We start from the raw sequence: 27,550 nt of genomic DNA, 5'->3' as shown, positions 1-27,550 counted from the left end.
TAAAGAAACCAGGTTCTGAATTTATTAAGAATTCCTTTTAAAAATTGTGTACAGAAATAAAAAAAAAACAAACAAAAACAACCTTCATTACATTAAAACCAACAGAAATAGACCTTTAAACTTGGTTTTTCCTTCAACTTCTTATCAATATTACAAAACAAAAATACTGAACCACTAATCAGAAACTTGTCGCAATACATCAATTCTGCTGGGGGTATGTGGTTTCAAAGATGAACAGTGAATTTTCTACTTAGATTTCGATTTACTCTTAAACGATTATATTGTGATTTTGTCTTTATATCATAAAGAGATAAAACATCGAATACCTTAAAATGCAAACAAAACCCATCACATTTTCTTGTTCGTTTGTTGTTATTATTGCAAAGTGTTAAAAGTACTTTGCTATTGCGATTACTACTATTGTGACGTCACTGACGTTATGATAATTTTTTTCGCATTAATTAAAACAAAAACAAGAACGAAAACCGAAGTGATTTTATATTATATAATAGTATATTATCTATGTATACCGTATACAGCCTTTGGTCATTTATAAAGGGTTTTGACTACTTCCCTGACTTAACTCCTTTATTACATGGAGTACAACATTGTTGAACAATATCATACACAACCATATGCTTTTACTGAGGTTTTGTCGTTAAATTCTATGAAATGTTTGTTTTGGTCCAATTTTGGCCCCTGAACAAAAATCTCCGATGTCAGTACAAACCAATTATTTTGTGGTTTAGAACCTTACTGAAAATTGTTGCAAAAAGAACAACATATATGCAAGTTATCACACAAAAACCAAGTGTCTACTGACAATGACACAGAAAAGGAGGATGTAGAGGCCAAAACCATACCATTATACAACTAAACATTGTTTTGGGCTGTATAAAAATTATACAACTGTATATTGCATGTATAAAGACAACCAGACCAAAAACAAAATAGATCAAAGTAAAGGCTGCTTGCTTGATTGAATCAAAGTGCTGTTAGCACTGGATGTTTATGATTCTTGTGAAATTGTAGCATGAACAATATTTCTATGATTACCTAAATAAAATTGTGATCAAACATTTGCATTTTAAATGATAATTTAAAAGAACTGTTTTTTCCCTAATATGTATAAACTGAATGTCTCAGTAGATACATATTAAACAATTCCTGGAATTTTAAGTACTTATAAAAAATGTGTAATACAAATAAGACAAATGAACATGTATATTTTAGTTACAATCTACATAAAATCAACTGAGACTGATGCTGGGAATAAATTTGTCTTAAAGTAGATCTCACCTTTTATATATTTTTATTATCTCAAAAGAATTTTTACATTTAATTACATATGGTTTATTCAAACATTTATTTAAAAAAAAAGAAGACTCTATTAAGGGGAGACAATTTTCAGACTCTATTAAGGGGAGACAATTTTCAGACTCTATTAAAGGGAGACAATTTTCAGACTCTATTAAGGGGAGACAATTTTCAGGAAAAAGTTCAATAGATTTAGTTGTTTTTTTTAATTAACACAAAATAAAGTTCAGTGACCACTAAATTTTTGTAACATTTTGAAAGAATATCAGATAAGTAATCTCTGAATAAGTTTTAAAGAAATTCTGATGACTATTTTTTTTAGCTTGAAAATTCCCTTCATAATCTTTATCTTGCAAAAAATCTCCCACATTTTGAATGAATTATCTAGAAATCAACTTCATTGATCCTAAAATTCTGAAGTATATACTTCCAACATTACCAATGCAAGTAAGTAAATAACAATAGGATATATACTTGGGAAGAGTGGACATCTGCAATATGCTCACGAAGAAGGCCTAGTCAGTGGTCATTGATCCGTCAAACCGTTACGCAGATCAGTTCAAAGACTGTATCCCAATTAAAAAAACTCTTCGCTTTAAATTTTCTCATATTGCACTTAATAAAAATTCTTGGGTGTAAAATTACAAAAAAAAAATTATTGTAGGAAAAATATAAAATAAAGAATATCTACAGCTCTAAGTAAAATATTGGCAGGAGATCATTAACAAGAATTGATTATATAAAAGAGTAATCAAGGGAACCAAGGTTATAGCGGTAATCAAAAGAATGTAATCCAGGGACAAAGACCAGACATGGAAAACAGACATACACAACAAAGAACATAAAGTAACTAAAATCATACATACAAAGTAACAAAAGTAAATGAGCAACTCGGACTCCACTAAAAACTGGGAACATGGACCAGGTGCACCAGTAGGGTAAGCGTCCTCTGCTTTTCTAGAAACACCCGCCGAGTTGCTCATAAAAAGTCAAGTCCGGGGTAGACAAACGAGGAAAGGAAAACTATGATCCGTTGAATAGTTCAGTTTTCATGGTGCTGATGGAATGATGATTAAACAATGATTAAAGTATGTAAAAAACATTCTTCTCACTTTGTATTGGAGGAACCTAGAAGTAAATTCAGTAGATGGTTTTGACTGCTTTACATTGTGTAAACTCATTTTTATTGGTAATCTGTACCTTTTTTCTTTGAACTTGCTGGCAAGATGACAAAATATTAAAAAATAAAAAACCATAAAAATTTTGGGAGTGGTTTGGGAGACATGCCTTGGTCATCTTCAGAGGTTTGAATGAAGATTATGTTACATGTCAACAATGTGAGTAATCACAACACTAGCTTTTGTGAAACTAAAGTAGTCCAATAAATGTATGTACATTAAAATGAATAAAAATATCAAAATAAGATAACACATTAACAGAATAACTGTTGCCTTCAATTCTGACACTTACAATATCCTGTTAAATATATCAACTTGCACTCACAGGCTCTTGAGAGAAATTTGAAAGAAAGTATTATTTTACAAAGATCAGAAAATGAAACAAGACCGTGGAACTTGTGAGCCCTAAATGTTACTGAGACATTAATCCTCTGTATTTAGGAACTAACATCTACCGTATATTGGGTAATTTTCCACAGGTGTTAATTCTGACATATTTTAGGAGACATCCAAAATAAATTCCTCAAAATATTTTCTCTGCACCATTAAGCATATGCTAAACAAATTTTCTTGTATACCCTGTTGCCTAAAAGTTGCCAAATTCCACACCTGCCAAAATAACCTGCCATACGGTATATCACAGATACATCAAATACACAGGAAACAAGTGCCACACGTGTTTAACATGTGTAAAACACGTTTAAAACGTAAATAGTACCACACATGTAAAACACATGGAAAGCAAATGTAAAAACATATGTTTTTTAAAACACGTTTTACATGTGTGGCACTTTTTCATGTGTATTATTATTTTTTGGTCGTTTTCTTTTAGATCTTCTTGAAACTTTTGTTCCATTTATTCCATTTTGTTTTGTTTCCTCAAATTCCTCTGATGCTGATCTCTTCTGTGACCTTTGACCTTGATCCTGTTCATGTGAAGTAGATTGTCTAAAGCAGGCTGACCTATCTAACTCAGGAGTTATTTCTATTTTCTGGAAAAAAAATGTTAGTGAAAGTATATGAACTGTTTCTATGAAAAACAAAATTTACATTTCATAAAGGTTTTTTGACTTTAAAATACACCATACAGAAATGAGTAAGGCAATAAAAATGTTCTTAACATTTGTTGCTGAAAGTTGCATCTTCACTGCAATCAGATTGATGAGCGTCTACCACAGATTCTGATAACATAACATCATGATTTTTTTCCAAGGGGAATAAATCTTTCTTAGTCACAGTTGTGTGGCATCTTAAATGACCCCATTTTAAATTATTAAACATTTAACGACCACTAGAAGTCAAATTCAAATACACGTTTGAAAGACAATATCTAATAAGTTCTAATTATATGATGTAATTACATGATGTAAAAATACAAAGTTCAACTATAAAGGTAGATGAAACCGATAATCTTGTCTTGCAAAATCATACAGAAGTATGGGTAAGTACTGTCTGTGAGCAAATAGTGTTTAAAAGGATGCAAAAAAAAATGCATTAAATTTTCAAAAAGATTTTTTTTTTTAAAACCTATACATGTAAACGGTAAAATTAAAATCATTAAACTTTAAAAACCCTCTCTTACAGGGGGAGATAATTGGCAAAAAAAATGTGCTATAGAAATGTAATGGGAATTTTATTTTTTTTTAAATACTATCGGAAAAAAAATTAATGACCCCCAACTTTCTCTTTGAAATATGAAATATTGTGACATAGTTTTTTAACAGTAAGAAAAACAGTGAAAACTGCTTACAGAATCTATATAAAATAAAAAATTGCCTATTTTGCCAAATTCAAGATGGCAAATACAGCTGTAACATAAATCCTAGCTATATTTCTAAAAAACAATTTTATTGCTTTTTCATTGCAGGATAAGAGCTATAACAGCGTATTGTAGAAAAATACAGCCTGTTTGGGTACTTAGTGCTGGACATTGAAAATGTTCAGTGAAGCGCCACATTTTAATTCTATCTAAGCCTCATACATATACAGCCTGAATTTTTTTTTTAATAAAAATTGATCCGACAAAATAATCTTTTGCCATGCTAACTAAAGGGAGTGTAGATAAAACTTAAATTTCATTTTTATTTGTGTATTTTTTATCTACTTTTCTGATTACAAAATTTCATTTCTATTTGGGTATTTTTCTCTACTTTTCTGATGACAAATTTAAAGTTCATATTACATATAGAAACTTTATCAAACATTCAATAACCTTTTGCTCAAGGTTAACTGTGTGCAAAATAACCTCTCTCTTTCTCTCTCTCTCTCTGTGCAAAATAACTTCTCTCTCTCTCTCTCTCTCTCTCTCTCATTTTTGAAATTAAAATTTGTATAAAAGAAGAAGGTGCTCAACTTTTAGTAGATTATATACATTATACAATTACTGCCCTCTGAGGAGGTGAAAATCCAAAATTGTCAACCCAAACTAGGATTATTTCCCTGAGGGCTTTAAGCCCGAGGGGAATAACCTTAGTGAGGTTGACAATTTTGGATATTCACCGAATTATAGTGCCATAATTATTCTACTACACCCAAAAAAGGACTGACAAAAAATGCATGATTATTCTTGTATTTTTGATGGGTTATTCACTGGCGAATGATAGGGTTATTCAATGATGCATAAATTTTGGGGGTCATTCAACCTTTCTTGCGATTAAAACATTAAAAACAAAACATATCCAAATTAATCACATGATTATTTTTCATCCAAAAGAATTAATCCTTTATCATGTAAGGTATAATAATATTATTTATTTTCAAAGTGAGTATTTGTGCAGTATTGCATATCATATAACAAATTGGTCCATATTCTTTCTCTACCAGAGACAAACAGAAGAGCATTAGAAAATACCGTATAAATTAAAACACACCCACCTGACTTGGCTGTAAAATTTGTAGGAAACACATGAACCATATATTTAATACTGCTGCTATTACAAACAATTTACCAGAAAGTGGTCCACAACAATAATATCTAAAAATACACAAAAAAAAAAAACGATCATTGTCTGTGTAATTCATCATGACCTATAAATACAAGATATTGCATGCTACGTCAAGCTAAAAATAACCCCCTCAACCATTTCAGTCAAAGCATGGAAAGAGAGACACAGTACAAGTCACCATGCAGAAGCAATATACCAAATATGTAAGCGTTCCCTGTAAGGAAAGCTGTAAAATCTGTAACGAAATTATGTACCACCTGAAGTTGATCAGTAAATAGGAAAAAGATGAGCAGGAAACCTAAAAAGGGGAGACAAGTCATCATGCAAAAGTAATATACCAAATATCTAATGCATTCCTCCCAACATACGCTGAAATATTTGTTACGAAAGGTATAATGGACAAACAGACTGACAGACGGACAAGGTGATAGCAATATAATACTATTCAATGAAAGAAAACAAATTCTGTCCATATCAGGTCTATATTATTGCCAGTAATTTCAAAACTAGAATTTAACAGTGTTGAATACAAAAATGAGAGGCTCCAAGGAGTCTGAATCGCTCACCTGGTTAAATTTTGTCTTTCAATGGCAATAAATTTAAGTTTACTACTAATTTTGATCTAAGAAGACTTTGGGAGGACTTATAAGGATCAATAGGATCATGGCTTAACAGATAAAAATGAAAATTTGACCATGTTTTTTGACGATCAAAAATATAAACATAACTTTAATGCAAGATACCCCAAGGAACATTCATACTAAGTTTGATTCCAACTGGTCAAGTAGGGTCAGAGGAGATGGTTTTTGAATGAAAGAAATAACATTCAGCAAAAAAACCTTGGAAAAGGGCAAAAACTCCTAAATTGCTAGACAGATTAAAATGAAAATTTGACCACAGATAGATCTCATCCTGTTAAACACTTTTACCAATGTCAAAATTTGGCTTAACCTAACAGTTTTGGTGAAACATGTTTATACAAAAATCTACAGTTTGACCCCTATGTTCTATTTTTAGTAATGGCGGCCATATTTTTTGACGGATCAAAAATTTAAACACAACTTCTGAGAAAGATACCCTAAGGAACATCTGTGCAAAGTTTCGTATAATTCCTCTAAGTAGTTTCAGAGGAGAAGATTTTTGAAAAATTGTTACCGGACGATGACGACAAGGATGGACACTAAGTGATGGCAATAGCTCTCATGGCCTTTGGCCAGGCGAGCTAATAACAATCATTTATTTATATATTGCAAATTTTAATATGTTGTACACTGTTTTCCTCTCATCAGCAGCATTGGAATCAAATATAAAGGAAAATCTAAATAAAAAAAATTAATTGTATACAAAGCCAAAATTGAAATCTAAACGATACATGTAATTAAGTAGCTGTCTTCGTAAGAATCATGCAAAATCTGAAAAATGTGAAACAGCTGAAGAAAGGCTACAAATTTTTATTTTTGTAATTAAGTTGTTTTATGGGTCTATATTACGAAATGTGTAATTATTCATTCATATCTGCCTGCTCTTAGGAGATAATCCACATTGAAAATCCAGTAGATTCTATTGTATATCAGTGTCATTTACAGAGTTATCTTCCTTACTTTTGAATTCTACAGTGCATTCTATACAATTTTTATCTCCTATGAACACGGGTTATATGAAAAACCAAATGCTAATTTCTGTTTACTAAAGCATTTTAAACAAGATATCAAAAATAAAAATATGTAGGCTTTCCAACCATATATCACATTTTGCATGATTCTTAGCTGGAGTACTACATAAAAATTGAAGCTGATTTATGTTATAAGGTAAAAATAAATCAGCTTTCAGAAGAAAATCGATAGTAGTGAAAGAAAACACAGAAAATTTGATGTACTGTATGTATAGAATCTTAGGATGACACTGGGTTGATTACGGAAATTTCTCACATGGAAATAAATACATTTTTATATTTTTAATTTCAAAGCTTGCTGAGATATTTTAACTGGAAGTTTATTTCAAGAGATTTGAGAAATTTCATAATCAACAAGACAAAGTTGTAGATTCTGTTTCTTTTAATTTTTCAAAACAAAAAACTTAGGAGTCACTCATGTTGTGGTGGAAATTCTTGCTATTAATTGTCTGTCTATGATGTTAACAGCTGGTATGGGAGAACAACGTCTAAAATGTTAAAACGTCATTTTGACCAATGAGATTTTATAGGCAATATGATGCAATCACACAACCAAAAAATCCCCCTTTCCATTTTGGTCATTCAGCACCTGAGAACTCAAATCTCTTTAGAGGTCAGCAGGTGTGAAAATGGATTAGAAATTTAAGAAACACCAGAACCTTCTAAGTCTTTCTGTTGTTTCTCTATCATCCATATCGGCTACTCTTTTGTAAACTTGTTCTGTTCTCTTAGCCACATCTCTCCATGTGTAAAGTAACTTAATTCTATCGTGAGCAACAAATGGAGGTACATTATTCCCTGATCTCTTATCAGCTATAGCTTTCTCTAGTTCTTCTCTTAAACCTAAAACAATATTAATATTTACAATAAACTATCTGTTTTGATGTAAAACCAAGGGGCTTGATTCTCTATTTAAGTTACAGCAAATAACATAGTTATCTCCAGGAAATATTATAATTTACAGCAAGTAACATGGTTATCTCCAGGAAATATTACAATTTACAGCAAGTCACATGGTTAACTCCAGGAAATATTACAATTTACAGCATGTAACATGGACAAATCCAGGAAATATTGTTGGTCTTTCCTTGATTGAAGGACCATTACATGATGAAATAACTGGACAATTGACAAGAAGATTCATGTAGGACTCCAAATAAGAATCGTGCAAAATGTGTTTCATGGTTGGAAAGCTTACATATTTTTATTTATGATATTTTGTTTAAAATGTTGTAGTAAACAGAAATTAACATGTGTTTTTTTTCATATAACCCTTGTTCTTAGGAGATAAAGATTATATAAGATGTACTGTAGAATTAAAAAAAAAATAAGGGAGATAACTGTAAATGGCAAAAAATACAGCAGAAACTGCTGAATCTTCAATGTGGATTATCTCCTAAGAGCAAACAGATTGGAATGCATAATTATACATTTCATCATATAGACCTATAAGCAACTTAACAAAAATAAAGATGTGTAGCCTTTTTTGGGATATAGAATATTACAGAATTAGCATGATTCCTACAAAGACTACTACTTAAACTTTCTTTAATCCCATAAGTACTTAAATCCATATTTGATAGAAAGTTTAAACCTTTTTCTCAATTGTCCAGTCAATAAACTAAGGAAGTTCATCAGTTTTTAAGTGTAAGACTCTGTAAGAATCAGGCAGTGAGTAAAACATAGTATGAAAAACCACACCATTTGACTATTTGCACCATCAGAATCAAGAAAAAAAAGACAAGATTTTCCAAAGCATTTTGGTAAGATAAGTTATAATTTCATTGAAATGCACTTAAAATGAAGGGCAGATAACTCTGTTTCAAACCTCATTTTTCTAACATTCTATTGAAAAAAGTAAAATAGAGGTATTTTAAAATAGAGAGAGCATCCTTGAGTGGAATTATATTATAAGATCAGTAGGTTGATGTGTATGTTTCTGATTTTTTTCAGTTTTGCCTGATTTTTACAAAGACTTACACTTAATGGTTATTAAATCAAGAGAAGACCAACTCTATTCCCAGAAATGAACTATGTTACTTAATATAAAAAATGACAAAAGAAAAGCATATCAAGTGCAAAACTGCATGAACCAAAGTACTCATGTGCTGATTCAACTGATATCTAATAAGAAACTCAAACATAAACCATGTAACAACATTTCATATACAACAAAAGGGCAAATCAAGCTAGGAAAAGACATGGCCCTGACAAAAAACATCCCAATAACTCATTTGCATATATCTAAGAAGCATGCATATCTGTCATTTAAAAGAAACAAACAGAAAAAAATATATTAGTGACTAAAGTCCACACATTGTAAAGGAATGCTACAAATTATCAGTTTATAAGGTGCTCACTTTTAAGACAACAATCTCAGAAGCAAATTTTAGAACAACACAGTCACAGAGACTGATAGTCTCAAAAATATAATTTTACTTCTGATTAGCACATAAGTTTTCATACAGACAAAATTATCAATAAATAATACTCAAGGTATAATACCAAAAGGATTGATTCAAACATGTATAAATTCTAAAAGCTAATGGGTAGAGCAGGACATGCTAACCCTTCTGGAGCACCTGATGTCACTTCCAGATATTTGTGGGAGTTCATATTGCTGCTGGTTTAGTTTTTGGTGGGCAGCCTTGTTTCCTTTATCTGCAGTTTTTATGCATTATTCTTTTTTTTATTTGGTTCACTACATTGTGTATATAAATCATCTCTTTCTCAAGTGTTCACGTTGCTTCTGTAGTTTTTTGGTGATATTTATGATCAAATGATGGTTAAAAGACTGACTTACTTTGATCATTTGGCTCAGCGAGGTAGATGAGGTCTGGAGGCAATACTTCTGGAACTCCTCCTACTTTTGTACTAACAACCTGTAAACTACAAGGAATAATCATATTAAAATATATTAGGATTCCCATACATAAACTTTTACTTTCGTAAAATAAACATGACAACAACTAAATTGTCTTACTTTCATGCAATGAAAGTAGTTCTTCCTTTTTTAAAGTTGCATTAACCTTGAAATCAGTGATATTTTTGTATCATATTCAATTTCACCAAAGCCTATCAAGCTGCAATTTGAAACAGATTGAAATCAATCCAAGTTACCTTGATGCTTACTTGAGATTGATGTAAAATGCTGAATACCAACATTCCAATGTTTTGTATGAATTGTGCCCCTTACCCTAAGTCTACCTCCTTAACAAACTCATAACTTGAAAAAAATTAAAACAATGGGGAATAACTCCAACAAAACTGTAAGAAGGGATTGAAATTTCCTGATGATATGAACAACTACATTTTGTTCAAAGGAATATAACTTGCACAAAATTACATGGATCAAAATTTCCTTGTTATATGCACAACAACATATTGTGTCCTTACTACATAACAAGTTCCACGAAAATCTGTTAAGTAGTTTGAGATGAGTTGCAATGACAAAAAGAGGACTGAAAGACAAGTTAAAAACATTACCTGTATACCCTTCAGCAACTCAATCTTGCATGTAGTATAAAAAATCTTTATAAATATCAGAAACATTGTAATATCTGACACAGTAACAAAAAGAAATAAATGTGTCTATACTGACATCTGTAGTATCAATTTTCAATAACATGTTTGTAGAAGAGAAAAATGTAGTTTTTTTGGAAAGGGAATTTCAAAAGCTTTCCAACAAGCCCTGTATTCCCTATTGTATGCTGGACTGGGATTATATTTAAAATCTTTCATATAAGGCAACTTTAAACACCTATCTGGGTGGAACCCACTTAAATAATTAAACGTTGGTTGGTGGTACTTCTTATATTTTACACAATTTAATGCATTGCAAAAATAAAATAAATTCTCTGATGAATTGTGGCAATCCATTCCCTTTAGGGAAAATTTACTGGAAAAGCCCTACTTTTTTAATGTTGCTACTTTATACTTATTTATTATTGACATAATTAACTTTTAAGTTACCTCTTTGTTCAAAAGTCACATTACAGGTATGTGTTGTGAGTTGTTGGTAAAAAAACTTACCCACAACAAGCTGCCTCCACTATAGCTATACAGAAGGCCTCTGTCAATGAGGTATTGATAAGTATATCTCCCTGAACAAGCACCTAAAATAAAGTAAGGAATAAATAGTTTATCTCTCTGAACAAGCACCTAAAATAAAGTGAGGAATAAATAGTATATCTCAATGAACAAGCACCTAACAGAAAGTGTGGAATAAATAGTATATCTCACTGAACAAGCACCTAAAATAAAAAGTGGAATAAATAGTATATCTCCCTGAACAACACCTAAAATAAAGTGTGGAATAAATAGTATATCTCCCTGAACAAGCACCTAAAATGAAGTGTGGAATAAATAGTATATCTCAGTGAACAAGCATCTAAAATAAAGTGTTAAATAAATAGTATATCTCTCTGAACAAGCACCTAACATAAAGTGTGAAATAAATAGTATTTCTCGCTGAACATGCACCTAAAATAAAGTGTGGAATAAATAGTATATCTCCCTGAACAAGCGCCTAAAAAAGTGTGGAATAAATAGTATATCTCACTGAACAAGTACCTAAAAAAAGTGTAGAATAAATAGTATATCTCAATGAACAAGCACCTAAAATAAAGTGTGGAATAAATAGTATATCTCTCTGAACAAACACCTAACATAAAGTGTGAAATAAATAGAACGTCTCACTGAACAAGCACCTAAAATAAAAAGTGGAATAAATAGTATATCTCCCTGAACAAGCACCTAAAAAAGTGTGGAATAAATAGTATATCTCACTGAATAAGCACCTAAAAAAGTGTGGAATTAATATTCTATCTCTCTGAACAAGCACCTATAATAAAGTATGAAATAAATAGAATATCTCCCTGAACAAGCACCTAAAATAAAGTGTGGAATAAATAGTATATCTCACTGAACAAGCACCTAAAATAAAAAGTGGAATAAATAGTATATCTCCCTGAACAAGCATCTAAAATAAAAAGTGGAATAAATAGTATATCTCCCTGAACAAGCATCTAAAATAAAGTGTGGAATAAATAGTATATCTCCTTGAACAAGCATCTAAAATAAAGTGTGGAATAAATAGTATGATCCATTGAAAAGTTGTTGAAATAAATGTGGGGCTCCCTACTTATTGCTACTGTCATAGTTTTGAGAGAAATAATTTCAGAGAATATTTTTTTTCAATACCATGATACAATGGGAACATTTTTTCAAGAACACAAGCTTAACTAACCTTTTGGTAAACAAATACTGATTGTTAAAGATGATGCTTCAAAAAATAAGTTAAATACAATGAAAGATTAGAAGTTGTATAAAGTATAGACAAAATAAAAATCCAATTTCCAAAGGCATGTTTTTCCTCAGTCTAGAAAACAATTAATTACCATGATACAGTGAGACCCCAGTATATACCAGTATAATAATGTATGGAGTGATGGAAAAATTGAACTTACATCCCTGACTTTCCTATGTTCCAGCATACCTAACATCACCACACGGTCATGTAACTCGTGTTTCTCTCGTACTTCCTCCAATAATATTCTTTTTGGTCCATCTCCACCTATGAAGTGAAATACAATTCATTAGTCTTTTTTACAAAAAGACGAATTATCTGTTCTTATCTCTCAATGCTAAAACATATTTAAGAAAAAAAAAGTACCGGTATAACCTAAAACTGACAGTGAATCACTAAGTAGCTGTCTTTGTAAGAATCATGCAAATTCTGTTTTATGTGATACATCCTGAAAAAAGGCTACATAATTTTATTTTTGATATGAAGTTGATTAATGGGTCTATATTATGAAATGTGTAATTATTCATTCAAATCTGCCTGATCTCAGGAGTTAATCAACATTGAAAATCCAGTAGATTCTATTGTATTTGAGTGTCATTTACAGAGTTATCTCCCTTAATTTTGAAATCTACAGTGCATTCTATATAATTTTATCTCCTAAGAACACTGGTTGTTTGAAAAACCGTATGTTCATTTCCGTCTAGTATGGCAATTCAAACAAAATATCAAAAATAAAAATGTGTAGGCTTTTCACCCATGAATCACATTTTGCATGATTCTTAACGGGAGTGCTACTGAATCGGTTAAATTTGAAGTATTATAAATCAAGGAAAAACAATGGTACAACTTATACTTACACCTTTTATGCAACTGATGATGGGAACTTTCCTGTTTCGAGTAAAATACCATTAAATACTTTTAACAGAAACAAATTATGACCCTTTGACTCCTTAATCCATTTTGGTCTATAGCCATTATGTTTTACTCAAGTTATCAATGCTCACCGAGGTAAAGATACCAAGCCTGAGTTGAAATATAACCATCAAACACTTCATAATAAATAAGAAAATAGGTCTAAGACTGATCAATTTGAAGCAAGCTTATACAAAATAATACCCCTGCTTCTATTGGAATAAACATTAAATATTCGTTAAGTTTTCTTCCAATGCTAGATGCCATCAACCCCCAAAAAGAACCAACTCTAATTATTCTTTAATATACAAAGAAAGATACTCAAATTCACCCCAAAAATGTTTTGAGTAAACTTGAAAAGGCCGTAACTTTTGTGTAAGAAATCTGATCAAACGGAAATTTGAATAAATTCCAAAATTTAAGAAAGATTCTTTCATATTTACCGTACTAAAGTTATGATCTGGAAACCATTGTGGGATAACTTCTCGTAAGATATCACTAAGTTTTTGTTCCACTGTTACAAAACTTTGATTAAAAAATAAGATAGCGCTTGCAGTTTCTTAATCAAAAATGGTATTGGTCACCCAAAAAAAATTTACCAAATTTTTTTTTTTACCAAAATACAGTCTATAAAACATATTCTTTCAAACAAAATTAAACAGATTTATCAACTGTCCTTAATTAGATTTATTTATAAAGGATATGATTGTAAAATTATCCTCAAAACATTAGACCTTGTTTTCACAAACAAAAATTGACAACTAAGTGCATTCCTGCATAAAAAATCAGTCATTTATTATTATTGAACTACATCAAATTTAGCCGATTCAGTAGCACTCCAGTTAAGAATCATGCAAAATGTGATACATGGTTGGAAAGCCTACATATTTTCATCTTTGATAATTTGTTTAAAATGCTTTAGTTAACAGAAATTAATATTTGGTTTTTCACATAACCTGTGCTCATTGGAGATAAAAATTATATAGAATGCACTGTAGACTTCAAAATTAAGGGAGATAACTCTGTAAATGACACTCAAATATAATACAATCTACTGGATTTTCAATGTTGATTATCTCATAAAAGCAGACAGATCGGAATGAATAATTACACATTTAATAATATACACCCATAAAACAACTTAATTACAAAAATAAAAATATGTAGCCCTTTTTGGGGTGTATCACATTTTTCAGATTTTGCATGATTCTTAGCTGGAATGCTACTTAAGAACTTAACATTACTACTCCAAATCTTGCCCACTGGCACTGTAGTGAACAATTATTTCAAATGCTGGTAATTCTGATGGTATTGTCATTCTTAAATATTTTTAGAGGTTGATTTTAGTAATGGCAGTTTTTAAGTGGTTACCTCATTTGGCCTACATTTTTAGAGGTTGATTTTAGTAATGGCAGTTTTTAAGTGGTTACCTCATTTTGCCTATATTTTTGAGGTTGATTTTAGTTATTTGTTCATGGACAAAAAACATAACAGTCATTCCTTAAATAAATAATACAACCTGCAAACTAGTTCATAACTGTCCAATAATGAACTGTACATCAGGATGTTTGTGACAGATATCAGGTATAATACCAGCCTGCAGGTCCATAACTTACCAATAATGAACTGTACATCAGGATGTTTGTGACAGATATCAGGTCTAATACCACCCAGCAGGTCTATAACTTACCAATAATGAACTGTACATCAGGATGTTTGTGACAGATATCAGGTATGATACCAGCGAGGAGGTCTATAACTTACCAATAATGAACTGTACGTCAGGATGTTTGTGACAGATATCAGGTATAATACAAGCCTGCAGGTCCATAACTTACCAATAATGAACTGTACATCAGGATGTTTGTGACAGATATCAGGTATAATACCAGCGAGGAGGTCTATAACTTACCAATAATTAACTGTACATCAGGATGTTTGTGACAGATATCAGGTATAATACCAGCCAGCAGGTCTATAACTTACCAATAATGAACTGTACGTCAGGATGTTTGTGACAGATATCAGGTATAATACCAGCCTGCAGGTCCATAACTTACCAATAATGAACTGTACATCAGGATGTTTGTGACAGATATCAGGTATAATACCAGCGAGGAGGTCTATAACTTACCAATAATTAACTGTACATCAGGATGTTTGTGACAGATATCAGGTATAATACCAGCCAGCAGGTCTATAACTTACCAATAATGAACTGTACGTCAGGATGTTTGTGACAGATATCAGGTATAATACCAGCCAGCAGGTCTATAACTTACCAATAATGAACTGTACGTCAGGATGTTTGTGACAGATATCAGGTATAATACAAGCCTGCAGGTCCATAACTTACCAATAATGAACTGTACGTCAGGATGTTTGTGACAGATATCAGGTATAATACCAGCCAGCAGGTCCATAACTTACCAATAATGAACTGTACATCAGGATGTTTGTGACAGATATCAGGTATAATACCAGCCAGCAGGTCCATACCCTTCCTGTAAACAAGTCTACTCACTACTACTATTGTAACTGAAAATAAACAGTTGTAATTAAGGAAGAAATACACGTATCCCCCTTCTGAAAGGGGTTTTAAAGTCTAATAACTTCATAATTCTATATCAATTAAAAATATAAGGAAACTTGCTTCCTTGATGAGAAACCCAAAAATATAACTCTTATCTGTTGAAGTATTTTATAGTTTTTATACAAAAGACTGGTGTTTATAAAATATCATGAACATAGCATCACTTATTATAACTGAATTTATAGGTAAATTGATGAAGAAACAATATCTCTTCCAAACAACATGAGATGTTTTATTTGAATTTCAAGATACAAAAAAGCAATCTTAAAGTAAGTAAGTAAACTTTTGAATTATAAAAATAGATGTGGTACAAAAATGTATAATTGCCAATGAGAAAGTCATCCACCAAAATTCAAGCGACAAACATTTAAACTTCCACAGGTCACCATATGGTCTTCAGTGATGGGCAAAACACGTATATATCATACAGCAAGCTGTAAAAAGGCCCCAAAATAAATGAACTTAAACTATTCATAAAAGATGAAAATCAACCTCTTGAATTCTGCTTTTTCATTTATAATCCTTTATCAATATAAGATAAATTTTTGGATGAATTATCTCCCTTATACTGCTGCTTACTTTTACTAGGGTGTCGTTTACTAGGATCAGGAACAAACATGGTGGCATCTACAGCATTGGGTATCACAGAAACTTCCTTAGGGTCTAACCCTGCTCTTAGAACTGTATTCTCCTTACTGAATACAAAAATTACATGTACATATATTTAGATTTTAATATGAGTAGAAGAAGACACAATAAATAGAAACATGTTTTTTTATAGATTAAGAAACCATGGACAAAGCTGCCAACCCAAAGATATGAAAAATAGTAAGCTGGAGATATTTTGTGAGTAACAGTAATTTTTGTTTAATAAAACTTCTACATGAGCTCGATCTAAAACAATGATGTTTATTCCATATTGTAAACAACATTACTGGCAAATGCCCCAAAAAAATCTTGAAAAGTATTTACTAATTTTAAAATGGGAACCATCATGACCATGACAAATAATCTGTATTTTCATTTGTTTTTCTGTTGGTGGGGGGAGAGTAAATATCAGAAATTATATGTTTTTTTTTTCTAATTCGTACGATGTAATTTACCAGCTTATATTGGAAGCCTTATGCTACATTAGTAAGGGTTAGCAGTTCTGCATGGGTTATCTTGCTAAACAGGGCTTACTAAAATAATCAATTCTAAATTTAGTGAATTGTCATTTATTTTTTTACTATGATATATACAGTTTCCATAAGACAAAATTAAAGTATCACTAACAAATACTTAACAATACATGTATCAAATAAGTTTCTCAAAAGTGCCCTAGAAAGTAGTGATGATTTAATGCATGAGCAGCAAGAATTTAATCACTAAGTTATTAGCAAAACTGATTGGAATGTCTGATGTTTATAGTTAAGTGCTGTAACTTATTTTCACAGTGGACAGAAAACTGCAAAAATTAGTAGCCGTAAAATTGATTTGTAACACTATCATTTTTTTAAACCAGGAAAATTGATACCCAGGAATATGTTCACTTGAGAGAATCTATAAAAATTAGTTCTTTTCTCTTGTATAAATTCATATCATCAAGTGTAAGTATTTGTAAGGAACTGGCAAATGGGAAAAATCTGAAACATGCATGTCAAAACCCCACTGATCTGACAATATAATTTCACTCAAGGATGCTTTCACTATTTGAAAAGACCATTATTTAATCTCTGCATCACTGGCTTTGCTCAGTAAATTTTTCAATAGAATGTTAGAAAAATGAGTTTTGTTTTAGCAGAGTTATCTACCCTTGAAATGTTCATTTTCATTGCATGTCAGTGAAATAAGAACTCAATGGTCCAGCATGACATTGAAATTTTTGTCTTTTTTCATTGATTCTGATGGTGCAAATAGTCAAAATGATGTTTTTTTTCATACAATGTTTCACCAACTGCCTGATTCTTACAGGGACTGACATTTAAGAATTATGTTGTTTTTGATTTATTTATCAACATTAGAGAACAATATCTATTATTTAAGGGTAGATGTGGACTGAGACCAAGCATGTGAATGATATCATGTTTTCTTTCACTCATTGAAAACTTCATAATCTTCATTATCAAATTATCACGTTACTTGATTGTCAAAAATATGATCATGATGGCCCAAGAATGCTTAATTTTAACATGATAAATATTCAAGTGCTCTTGGCACAAGTGATTGTATTTTCATTATTCACAATAACTTATTAATTATTTTACATACACTGTACTACATACATGTTCTCTATAAGTCGTTGTCATTAAGAAATAATTTTCAAATTTTGTGATCAACGAATTGGTATTCAAAGCAGTCAGTGACAATGAATAAAGATAATGTCATAAGTGAAAATTGTTGTGCTGTTTTGGCTGGGGAAAGTCCAATAGAGAAATTATAAAAATTTAATTCATATGTTATTTATCCAAATTTATCACAGAAGGAAAATTCAACAAAGCACATTCATCTATATATCTGTTGAGGTATACAACAAATCATTCAGATTATTATTTTACAATGTATATGACACCTATATAACATGATAACAGTCAGCAAATGAGAATTTACCTTGTATAGGACACACATATCACATGATTACAGTCAGCCAATGAGAATTGAAGGAGCTTATTAGTGAGTATTGAACTGGTATCAGCAAACCCAAACAGAGAATGGTCAGTGAACACTGTCTTCAGTCCCATGGTTCTAGCATGGAACATTGTCTCGTGAGCAAGAGCAGAAAATGCCTAAAAATAGAACAATCAATAATCAATAAACCAATCCTTGATTTTTAGTTTACTTATATAAATGTATTATTGTGATCTGTTCTCTAATCAGAACACTTACTGGAAGACAACATTCTACTCTAATTTGTTATGCAATCAATATAATAGCTTATTGGAATTATAGAACTTTGATAAGTTTATATAACAAGAGGCTCCCAGGAGCCTGAATTGCTTACCTGGTTAAATTTTTGCCTTTTTAGGGCAATAACTCTAACAAGGAGTTGTCAGACAATTTTGACTCCATTTAATTCATTGGACACATTTGTAAGCCTTATATTAAGGATCATTTCATCAATTGAAAGCTATTGGCTACACCAAACAGATTTGGAGATGTATGCAAAAATCTGCTGTCTGACCCCATTGTTCTATTTTTAGAAATGGTGGCCATGTTTTTCCAGTGATCAAAAATCAGTCATTTCCTTAAGGATACCCTATAAAACAAAAATGCCAACTTTCATTGAATTTTGCAAAATAGTTTCTGAGGAGCAGATTTTTTTTAAAGTAAAAACAGCAAAAACAGCAAAAAACGTCCAAAAAGGGCAATAACTCCCACATAGGTCAACAAACTTTCACCAAAATTTGACCACAGATAGATCTCATCCTGCTAAACACTTTTGTCCATGTCAGAATTTGGCTAAACCCAACGGTTTTGGAGATAAATGCGAAAAAGTACTGTATAACCCCTATGTTCTATTTTTAGTAACGGCAGCCATGTTTTTCAATGGATCAAATATCCTCATATCAGTTCTATGCACGATACCCCAAGAAACATTCATACCAAGTTTGGTTCCAATTGGTCATGTGATGTCAGAGGAGAAGATTTTTGAAAGAAATAACATTCAAAATAGCAAAAAAACGTTGAAAAAGGGCAATAACTCCATCATGGCTTAACATATCAAGATGAAAATTTGACCACAGATAGATCTCATCATGCTAAACACTTTTACCCAGTCAGAATTTGGCTAAACCTAACAAATAAGGGGATATATGCCAAAAACTACTGTCTGATCCCTATGTTCTATTTTTAGTAACGGCGGCCATGTTTTTCGACGCATCAAAAATCCCCACATAAGTTCCATGCACAATACCCTAAGGAACATTCAAATTAAGTTTGGTTCCAATTGGTCAAGTGGTGTTAGAGGAGAAGAGTTTTGAAAGAAATAACGTTGAAAAAGGTGAATAACTCCAACATGGCATAATAGATTAATATGAAAATTTGACCGCAGATAGATCTCATCATTATGCTGAACACATCAACACCCCCCCCCCACAGTCAGAATTTGGCTAAACTGAACAGTTTTGGAGATATATGCGAAAAACTTCTGTCTGACCTCTGTTTTATTTTTAAAAATGGCGGCAGTCATGTTTTTCCATGGATCAAATATCCTCATACCAGTTCTATGCAGGATACCCCAAGAAACATTCACACCACATTTGGTTCCAATTGGTCAGGCAGTTTCAGAGGATAAGAGTTTTGAAAAATTGATAACGACAATGACAGATGACAAATGACGACGGACGCCAAGTGATGGCAATAGCTCACATTGCTGCCGGCCAGGTGAGCTAAAAATGGCCATGTACTATTGTGATCTGTTCTCTGATCAGTATACTTACAGAATGACCATGAATTATTGTCATCTGTTCTCTGATCAGTACACTTACAGAATGGATATGTACTATTGTGATCTGTTCTCTGATCAGTTCTTCCAGAATGGATATATGCTATTGTGATCTGTTCTCTGAACAGTATACTTACAGAATCACCATGTACTATTGTTTTTTGTTCTCTGAACAGTATACTTATAGAATCACCATGTACTATTGTTTTTTTGTTCTCTGATCAGTACTTACAGAATAGATATATGCTATTGTGATCTGTTCTCTGATCAGTATACACACAGAATAGATATGTGCTATTGTGACCTTTTCTCTAAGCAGTATACTTACAGAATGAATATGTACTATTGTGATCTGTTCTCTGATCAGTATACTTACAGAATGACCATGAAATATTGTCATCTGTTCTCTGATTAGTATACTTACAGAATGGATATGTACTATTCTGATCTGTTCTCTGAGCAGTATACTTACAGAATGGATATGTACTATTCTGATCTGTTCTCTGATCAGTACTTACATAATGGATATATGCTATTGTGATCTGTTCTCTGATCAGTATACTTACAGAATAGATATGTGCTACTGTGATCTTTTCTCTGAGCAGTATACTTACAGAATGGATATGTACTATTCTGATCTGTTCTCTGATCAGTACTTACATAATGGATATATGCTATTGTGATCTGTTCTCTGATCAGTATACTTACAGAATAGATATGTGCTACTGTGATCTTTTCTCTGAGCAGTATACTTACAGAATGACCATATACTATTGTTATCTGTTCTCTGATCAGTACACTTACAGAATGAATATGTACTATTGTGATCTGGTCTCTGATCAGTACTTACAGAATGGATATTTGCTATTGTCATCTGTTCTCTGATCAGTACACTTACAGAATGGATATGTACTATTGTGATCTGTTCTCTGATCAGTTCTTCCAGAATGGATATATGCTATTGTGATCTGTTCTCTGATCAGTATACTTACAGAATGGATATGTGCTATTGTGACCTTTTCTCTAAGCAGTATACTTACAGAATGACCATGTACTATTGTGATCTGTTCTCTGATCAGTATACTTACAGAATGACCATGAACTATTGTCATCTGTTCTCTGATTAGTATACTTACAGAATGGATATGTTCTTTTGTGATCTGTTCTCTGAGCAGTATACTTACAGAATGACCATGAACTATTGTCATCTGTTCTCTGATTAGTATACTTACAGAATGGATATGTTCTTTTGTGATCTGTTCTCTGAGCAGTTCTTACAGAATGGATATATGCTATTGTGATCTGTTCTCTGATCAGTATACTTACAGAATGGGTATGTGCTATTGTGACATGTTCTCTGACCAGTATACTTACAGAATGGATATGTGCTTTTATGATCTGTTTTATGTGCAGTATACTTACAGAATGGATATGTGTCATTGTGATCTGTTTTCTGACCAGTATACTTACAGAATGGATATGTGGTATTTTGATCTGTTCTCTGAGCAGTATACTTACAGAATGACCATGCACTATTGTGATCTGTTCTCTGATAAGTATACTCCTGACTAAAGGAAATGTAATGAAGATTGTTGGCAATATACACTGGTTGTAGAAGGATGGGAATGGCAAGTAATACACCTGAAAAACAATTATACTGTTTACAGCATACACAATAGGTTTCACTAAACAACAAAACGTGTAACATACCATTTGTGTAAAAATAAAAAAATCCATGTCTTTTGAGACAAAGTAATGCTTTAATCTACATACACGTACAATAATGTAGACAACAGGATGAAATACAATCACATACATGTATATTAAAAACTAAAGATAAGGATGACAAAAGCAAAACAACAAAGAAAACCCTAAATCACTTGTATTTATTAAGAACTCTTACAAAAAACCTGGAGTGACCTCAGGTGCTCTAGAAGGGTAAGCATAGCTTGCTCCACTAGCAGCACATGGCACATTGCAAGTGAGTAAAATCCAGTAAGTGTTATGTTCAGTGGGTTGTCAATCAAGTAAGACATGAAATGTAAATTAACTGAAGATATCTGGTCTTTTCTCATCTTCATATCATCCAATCAGCTCAGAAAGAATTACCCTAATCTAACATTTCTAAGGTTTTATTATTTATACTGCAACTGTTCTATTTTAGCAATCACAATGCATTGTCCATATATTTACAGTCACAGATTGAATATAACTTTCTATTGTGATGTCACAGATTGAATATAACTTTCTATTGTGACATCACAGATTATATATAACTTTCTATTGTGACATCACAAATTGTATATACCTTTCTATTGTGATGTCACAGATTGAATATAACTCTCTATAATGAAGTCACAGATTGAATTTAACTTTCTACTGTGACTTCACAGATTGAATATAACTTTGTATTGTGATGTCACAAATGTTTTAACACAGCCATGAAGTTCCTGCTTTGAATAAAGAAGTTGTTTTTCTTGTTTTAAATTTCATTTATCTTTTACCATATTTGTTGCAGTAGAAAGACAATAAAAGTTCACTGACTTGACAAAAACTTTGAATCACAAATCAGGCTTGAATCTGAAAAAAAATGTTCAGATAGCTTCACAATTTCCCAGTCTAAGCCTCTTCCATATATCAGTTTTAAGTCAAGTCAGTGCACTGTTATTGTCTTTATATAACTGCATAAAAATTTGGGGAAACAACTTATATTTGATAAAAGTAAAAGTGTATCAATACTAAAAATTCTAGCATAAAAAGAAACAAATACACAGCTTGCAAAAAAAAAAAACAACACTAATTCAAAAGTAAAGAGCTTAAAACTAGAAAAATCACTTTCATCTATCAAAACATGCATTTTACCTAACAAAATCATCAAAATTCTTAAAAACAGGGTCTAATGTAGACATTGATGACAAGAAGAAGTTTTAAGTCAATTGGGTCTGAAAAATAACAGTATTAACATTTTTGTCTTTGTAATCTTTAACAAAAACTTTTCACTGTCAAAGATAAATGGGAGAAGTGAGCACTAACAAGGAGAAGTTTTTACTCATTTCTCCTTCTAGATTACACCCTGTTAAAAGTCCTTTTGAGTTATCACACAAAGTGTAGATCTATAGATAGACAGTGAAAGAGTAACAGACTATGAATGTATATCAAAAGACAAGTGTACCAAAAAGGTGAACAAAAAATAAAAACACAAACCTTACCACCTAACTAAAATTGTGGTGTAAACAGGATATATAAGATAAGCTATATTTTAAACTAAACACTGCGAGTACATGTACATGTTACAAAACCAAAATGAATATAATGAACCCATTTCACCAGGAAATGCAATAATTTTTTACCCATAACATATCCATGGCATAATCGAAGAATTGTTAGTGTTATCTAAATTAATAAAAAAATATATGACTGTAAATTTTAAGATTTCATTAAGGCTAAGTAAAGCAGATTTTGTTAACACCTGAAAAAAAAAACTAAAAAACTAAAACACATGTATACAAGTACATGTACAAAAAAGCATGCTCACCAATGAAAAATGAAACAAAAATCTTTCTGCAAAGAAAATTACTTTTTAGTTGATAATTTAAAAAGAAATCCATACATGCAAATCATGTACAACTGATATAAAGTTACAAAAGTATAATTGAAAAAAAAAACTGAAACCTAGCAATTAACAACATTCACATAAATAGTTTTTTATACTTTGTTTTCATAAGTAAACTTGGACATTTTAAAACATGTAATTACTATTATAGTCACTCTACCAATATAATAAAAAAACATCTTCATGTACCTTGAGTCCATTAGTCAGGTATCTAACACCTTTCCTGTCACCATAGTAATGTGTCATGATAATGACCTTATGACCTTTTTCCAACAAACATTGAGACAATTGATAGATATGGCTTTCAACTCCTCCCATGTTTGGGTAGAAAAAATCAGACACCATACTGAAATTTATAATAATACTGCATGAACAAACATGATTTTATTTCTAAAATTTCAAAACTTTTACCCTACTGGTGCACCTGGTTCATGCTCCAAGTTTTAAGTGAAGTCGGAGTTGCTAATTTTCTTTTGTTTCTTTGTACATACTATTTTGGTTGTATCATGTTTTTCGTTGTGTGTGTCTGTTTTCCTTGTCTGGTCTTTGTCCCTGGATTGCATTCTTTTGATTTATGCTAGAACCTTGGTTCCCTTGGTAACTCTTTATACCATAATTCTACTTTTTGGTGTGATGTCACATTTTAGTCTGATTGATTAATCAAGGAAATTCAAATAAACTTGAAGCTGAGACAGATGAATCTAATTTATTTAAACTTAAATATCTTCATACAAATGACTATTTTAAAAAGCTCAGGATTTACTCTTTCAAAAATTACTGAACAAAAAGTTTCCAGTTTTTACCATGTTTACATTAATTCATGTACTTCAATTTGTTATAAGAACTTTCTCTGTGTTTAACCACGAACTGACCAGTTAATTTTTCTGTTCATTTGTTTATAGCTAACAGTTTCTTTTAATTTTGCAAATTGTGTGTAATACATGTAGATGTACATTTTGCGTGTCAAATTATTTCAAACTGAAATGAAGAAAAATAAGAAACAGAATTATTATATTAAGATAAACATTTACCAGACATTATGCTTTCTGGTTGATACGTTGTCATCCATGGTCTTTCTGCATGTTCCAAGTTCATTTCAAAAAGCAATCTAGAATAAAATAAAACAAGGAAAGATTAAAAGCTAGCTACATATATATCAATGTGAGGTTGCTAGATTAAAACCCTTTGCTGGCCAAGTGAAGTTAATGGCATCACAACAGCAAAGCAAGTTATACAAAATAACTTCTTATGCTCAAAGAGAACCAACCAATCACAAAGCTTGTTACAATTGAAACTGAATTATTAAATACCTGTCATATAAACTCAGACACTGTCCATACTAAAGTGATTCATGGTGAAGAAAAACCCAGCAAACAAATTATACCTTTTTTTCAATCTACATGTACGTATGTCATATTTTTACTTAACAGCTGTCCTTTCCATATTCAGGTCTATACTTTTGAGAAAATCATACATTTATCTCCAATTAAAATCAACCAAATCCAACAAAATCAAGAACGAAACCTCTTGCAAAATGCTAATTTCATGTACAATCCATATAAATTTTATCTCAAAACCACAACACCCAAATGAAAAATTATGACTGGTTATGTGGTCTGTAACTGATACTGAATAAGAAATAAAAGTGAGTGTGGTGGGTTTTTAACATGCATGAATCACCTTCTGTCTGATTTTTATAAAGACAGCTACTTAAAGGATGTTGTCTAATGTCTTCAAAGTACATCATAAAAGGTACAAACTTTGTTCTAAACAATATATACAATGTAAAATGAAACTGAAAACATTTTCAATTTCAAAATGTCTTACATGTAGCTACATGTATTATTAGGAGATCTCTGATATAAGACTGTCTCCTCCTCAAACAAGTTTCATTTGCCTTACATAGTGTAACTTAAGATTACTGGTGATATTCAGAGGTACATGCATGTACATGTAGGTATAGGGGTCATTTCCAATCATAGCACATGTACAACTTCAATGATTATACACACAGGTGCTTGTTTCTTTCAAAGGCCAATTAGATTCATAGCCTTGTATTTGATAGTAACAGGCCATTGATAGAGACAAGAGCCTGTGATTATACAAACAACAAGATCAATAAAAACCTATGTAAGGAAAAAAAATAAACATAAAAATGGAGCATCAGTGACGTGGTATACTCTGGTAGCCTCCCCGGGCGCAATTACTAACAAATTTTGCAAGGAAATATTTTTCATTGAAATTAGTGAAGCTCATCAACTCCAATTATTCAACATGTACCAAAATAAACAAGAGGCTCCCAGGAGCCTGAATTGCTCACCTGGTTAAAGTTTGTCTTTCAAGGTTAATAAGTTTACAACAAGATGTCCAACAATTTTGACTCAAGAAGACTTTGATAGGACTTATCATAAGGATCATTTCAGCAATTAAAAGTTTCTTTCTATCTATAATAGGTTTCAAGATATTGGCTGAAAACTGTAAAAAAAATTCAACTTTCAAGGGCAATAACTCTTACAAGGAGTCACTTGACAACTTTGATCCCAGAAGACCTTTGAAGGCCTTATAATGACTGACCCCTATGTTCTATTTTTAGTAATGGGGGCCATGTTTTTTTTATATATCAAAAATTCCCACAACAGTTCTATGCTGGATATCACAAGGAATATTCATATTAAGTTTGTTTTCAATTGGTCAAGTAGTGTCAGAGGAGAAGATTTTTGAAAGAAATAACATTAAAAATAGCAAAAATAGTTGAAAAAAGGGCAACAACTCCAACATGGCTTAACAGATTAAGACCAAAATTTGACCAGAGATAAATCTCATCATGCTGAACACTTTTACTTAGTCCGAATTTGGAGATATATTAAAAAATCTACTGTCTGACCTCTATGTTCTATTTTTAAGTAATGGCAGCCATGTTTTTCGATGTATAAAAAATCCCCACATCAGTTCTATGCAGTATACCCCAAGAAACATTCATATCAAATTTGGTTTCAATTGGTCAAGTAGTGTCAGAGGAGAAGATTGTTGAAAGAAATAACATTAAAAATAGCAAAAATAGTTGAAAAAGGGTAATAACTCCAACATGGCTTAACAGATTAAAACAAAAACTTGATCAGAGATAGATCTCATCATGCTGAACACGTTTATCCTATGTCAGAATTCAGATTTACAAGTGTAAATTGTCAGTACTTGCTAAATTAAGCTAGCTAAAAAAATTCTTCAACTCAATCTATGTACAATGTAACAACATAGCAGTAAATTATCAACAAAGTCAAATCATTTACTTGCAAACTATTGTCTGGCAAGATCTCTAGTAGAGACATCGTTATCTTGAATGAAGAGATGATATTGGGTTATACAGTACTTCTAATGAGACTAACTGACAAACGACCTAATACAACGAACTGCCTGCCAAGAGGATTTAAGTTGAACAACTCTTGTCACGTAGAAAAAAATTATTATGAGAGATATTTAGATTTACTGCTTGACCAATACAATATGAACTAATGCAGAATCACTACAATTAAATAATGCTTCGTATCACATTTCTTCGCAATTTTGGATCTAGTAACCGGATGTTTTTAAG

General features: G+C 31.5%; 1 protein-coding gene across 3 annotated transcripts; it reads right to left on the bottom strand.

Annotated features, from left to right (window-relative positions):
• Positions 1–8: 8 nt before the first annotated feature.
• On the bottom strand, positions 9–27,550 carry LOC148601708 (phosphatidylinositol N-acetylglucosaminyltransferase subunit A-like). 3 transcript variants are annotated; one of them, XM_088555166.1, is made up of 13 exons: positions 27,249–27,550; positions 24,993–25,069; positions 24,151–24,307; positions 21,867–21,989; positions 18,515–18,690; positions 16,505–16,620; positions 15,763–15,870; positions 12,581–12,687; positions 11,145–11,227; positions 9,916–10,001; positions 7,772–7,955; positions 5,370–5,469; positions 9–3,487 (listed from the first exon to the last, which is right to left on the bottom strand). In XM_088555166.1, exons 2-13 carry the CDS (start codon positions 25,028–25,030, stop codon positions 3,272–3,274), a joined length of 1,494 nt encoding a protein of 497 aa, XP_088411292.1. In that variant the 5' UTR covers positions 25,031–25,069; positions 27,249–27,550; the 3' UTR covers positions 9–3,271. The 3 variants fall into 3 exon arrangements, with proteins under 3 accessions (XP_088411292.1, XP_088411293.1, XP_088411294.1); XM_088555167.1 differs by having other exon boundaries at positions 27,486–27,533; XM_088555168.1 differs by having other exon boundaries at positions 27,509–27,533.

Source organism: Perna viridis, chromosome 12 (genome assembly GCF_037379345.1).
Source record: "Perna viridis isolate PV_CMFRI_1.1 ecotype Kerala chromosome 12, ASM3737934v1, whole genome shotgun sequence".
Classification (NCBI taxonomy): domain Eukaryota; kingdom Metazoa; phylum Mollusca; class Bivalvia; order Mytilida; family Mytilidae; genus Perna; species Perna viridis.
The sequence above is the reverse complement of the archived record's forward strand: the minus strand, read 5'-3'. Positions and strand labels throughout refer to the sequence as shown.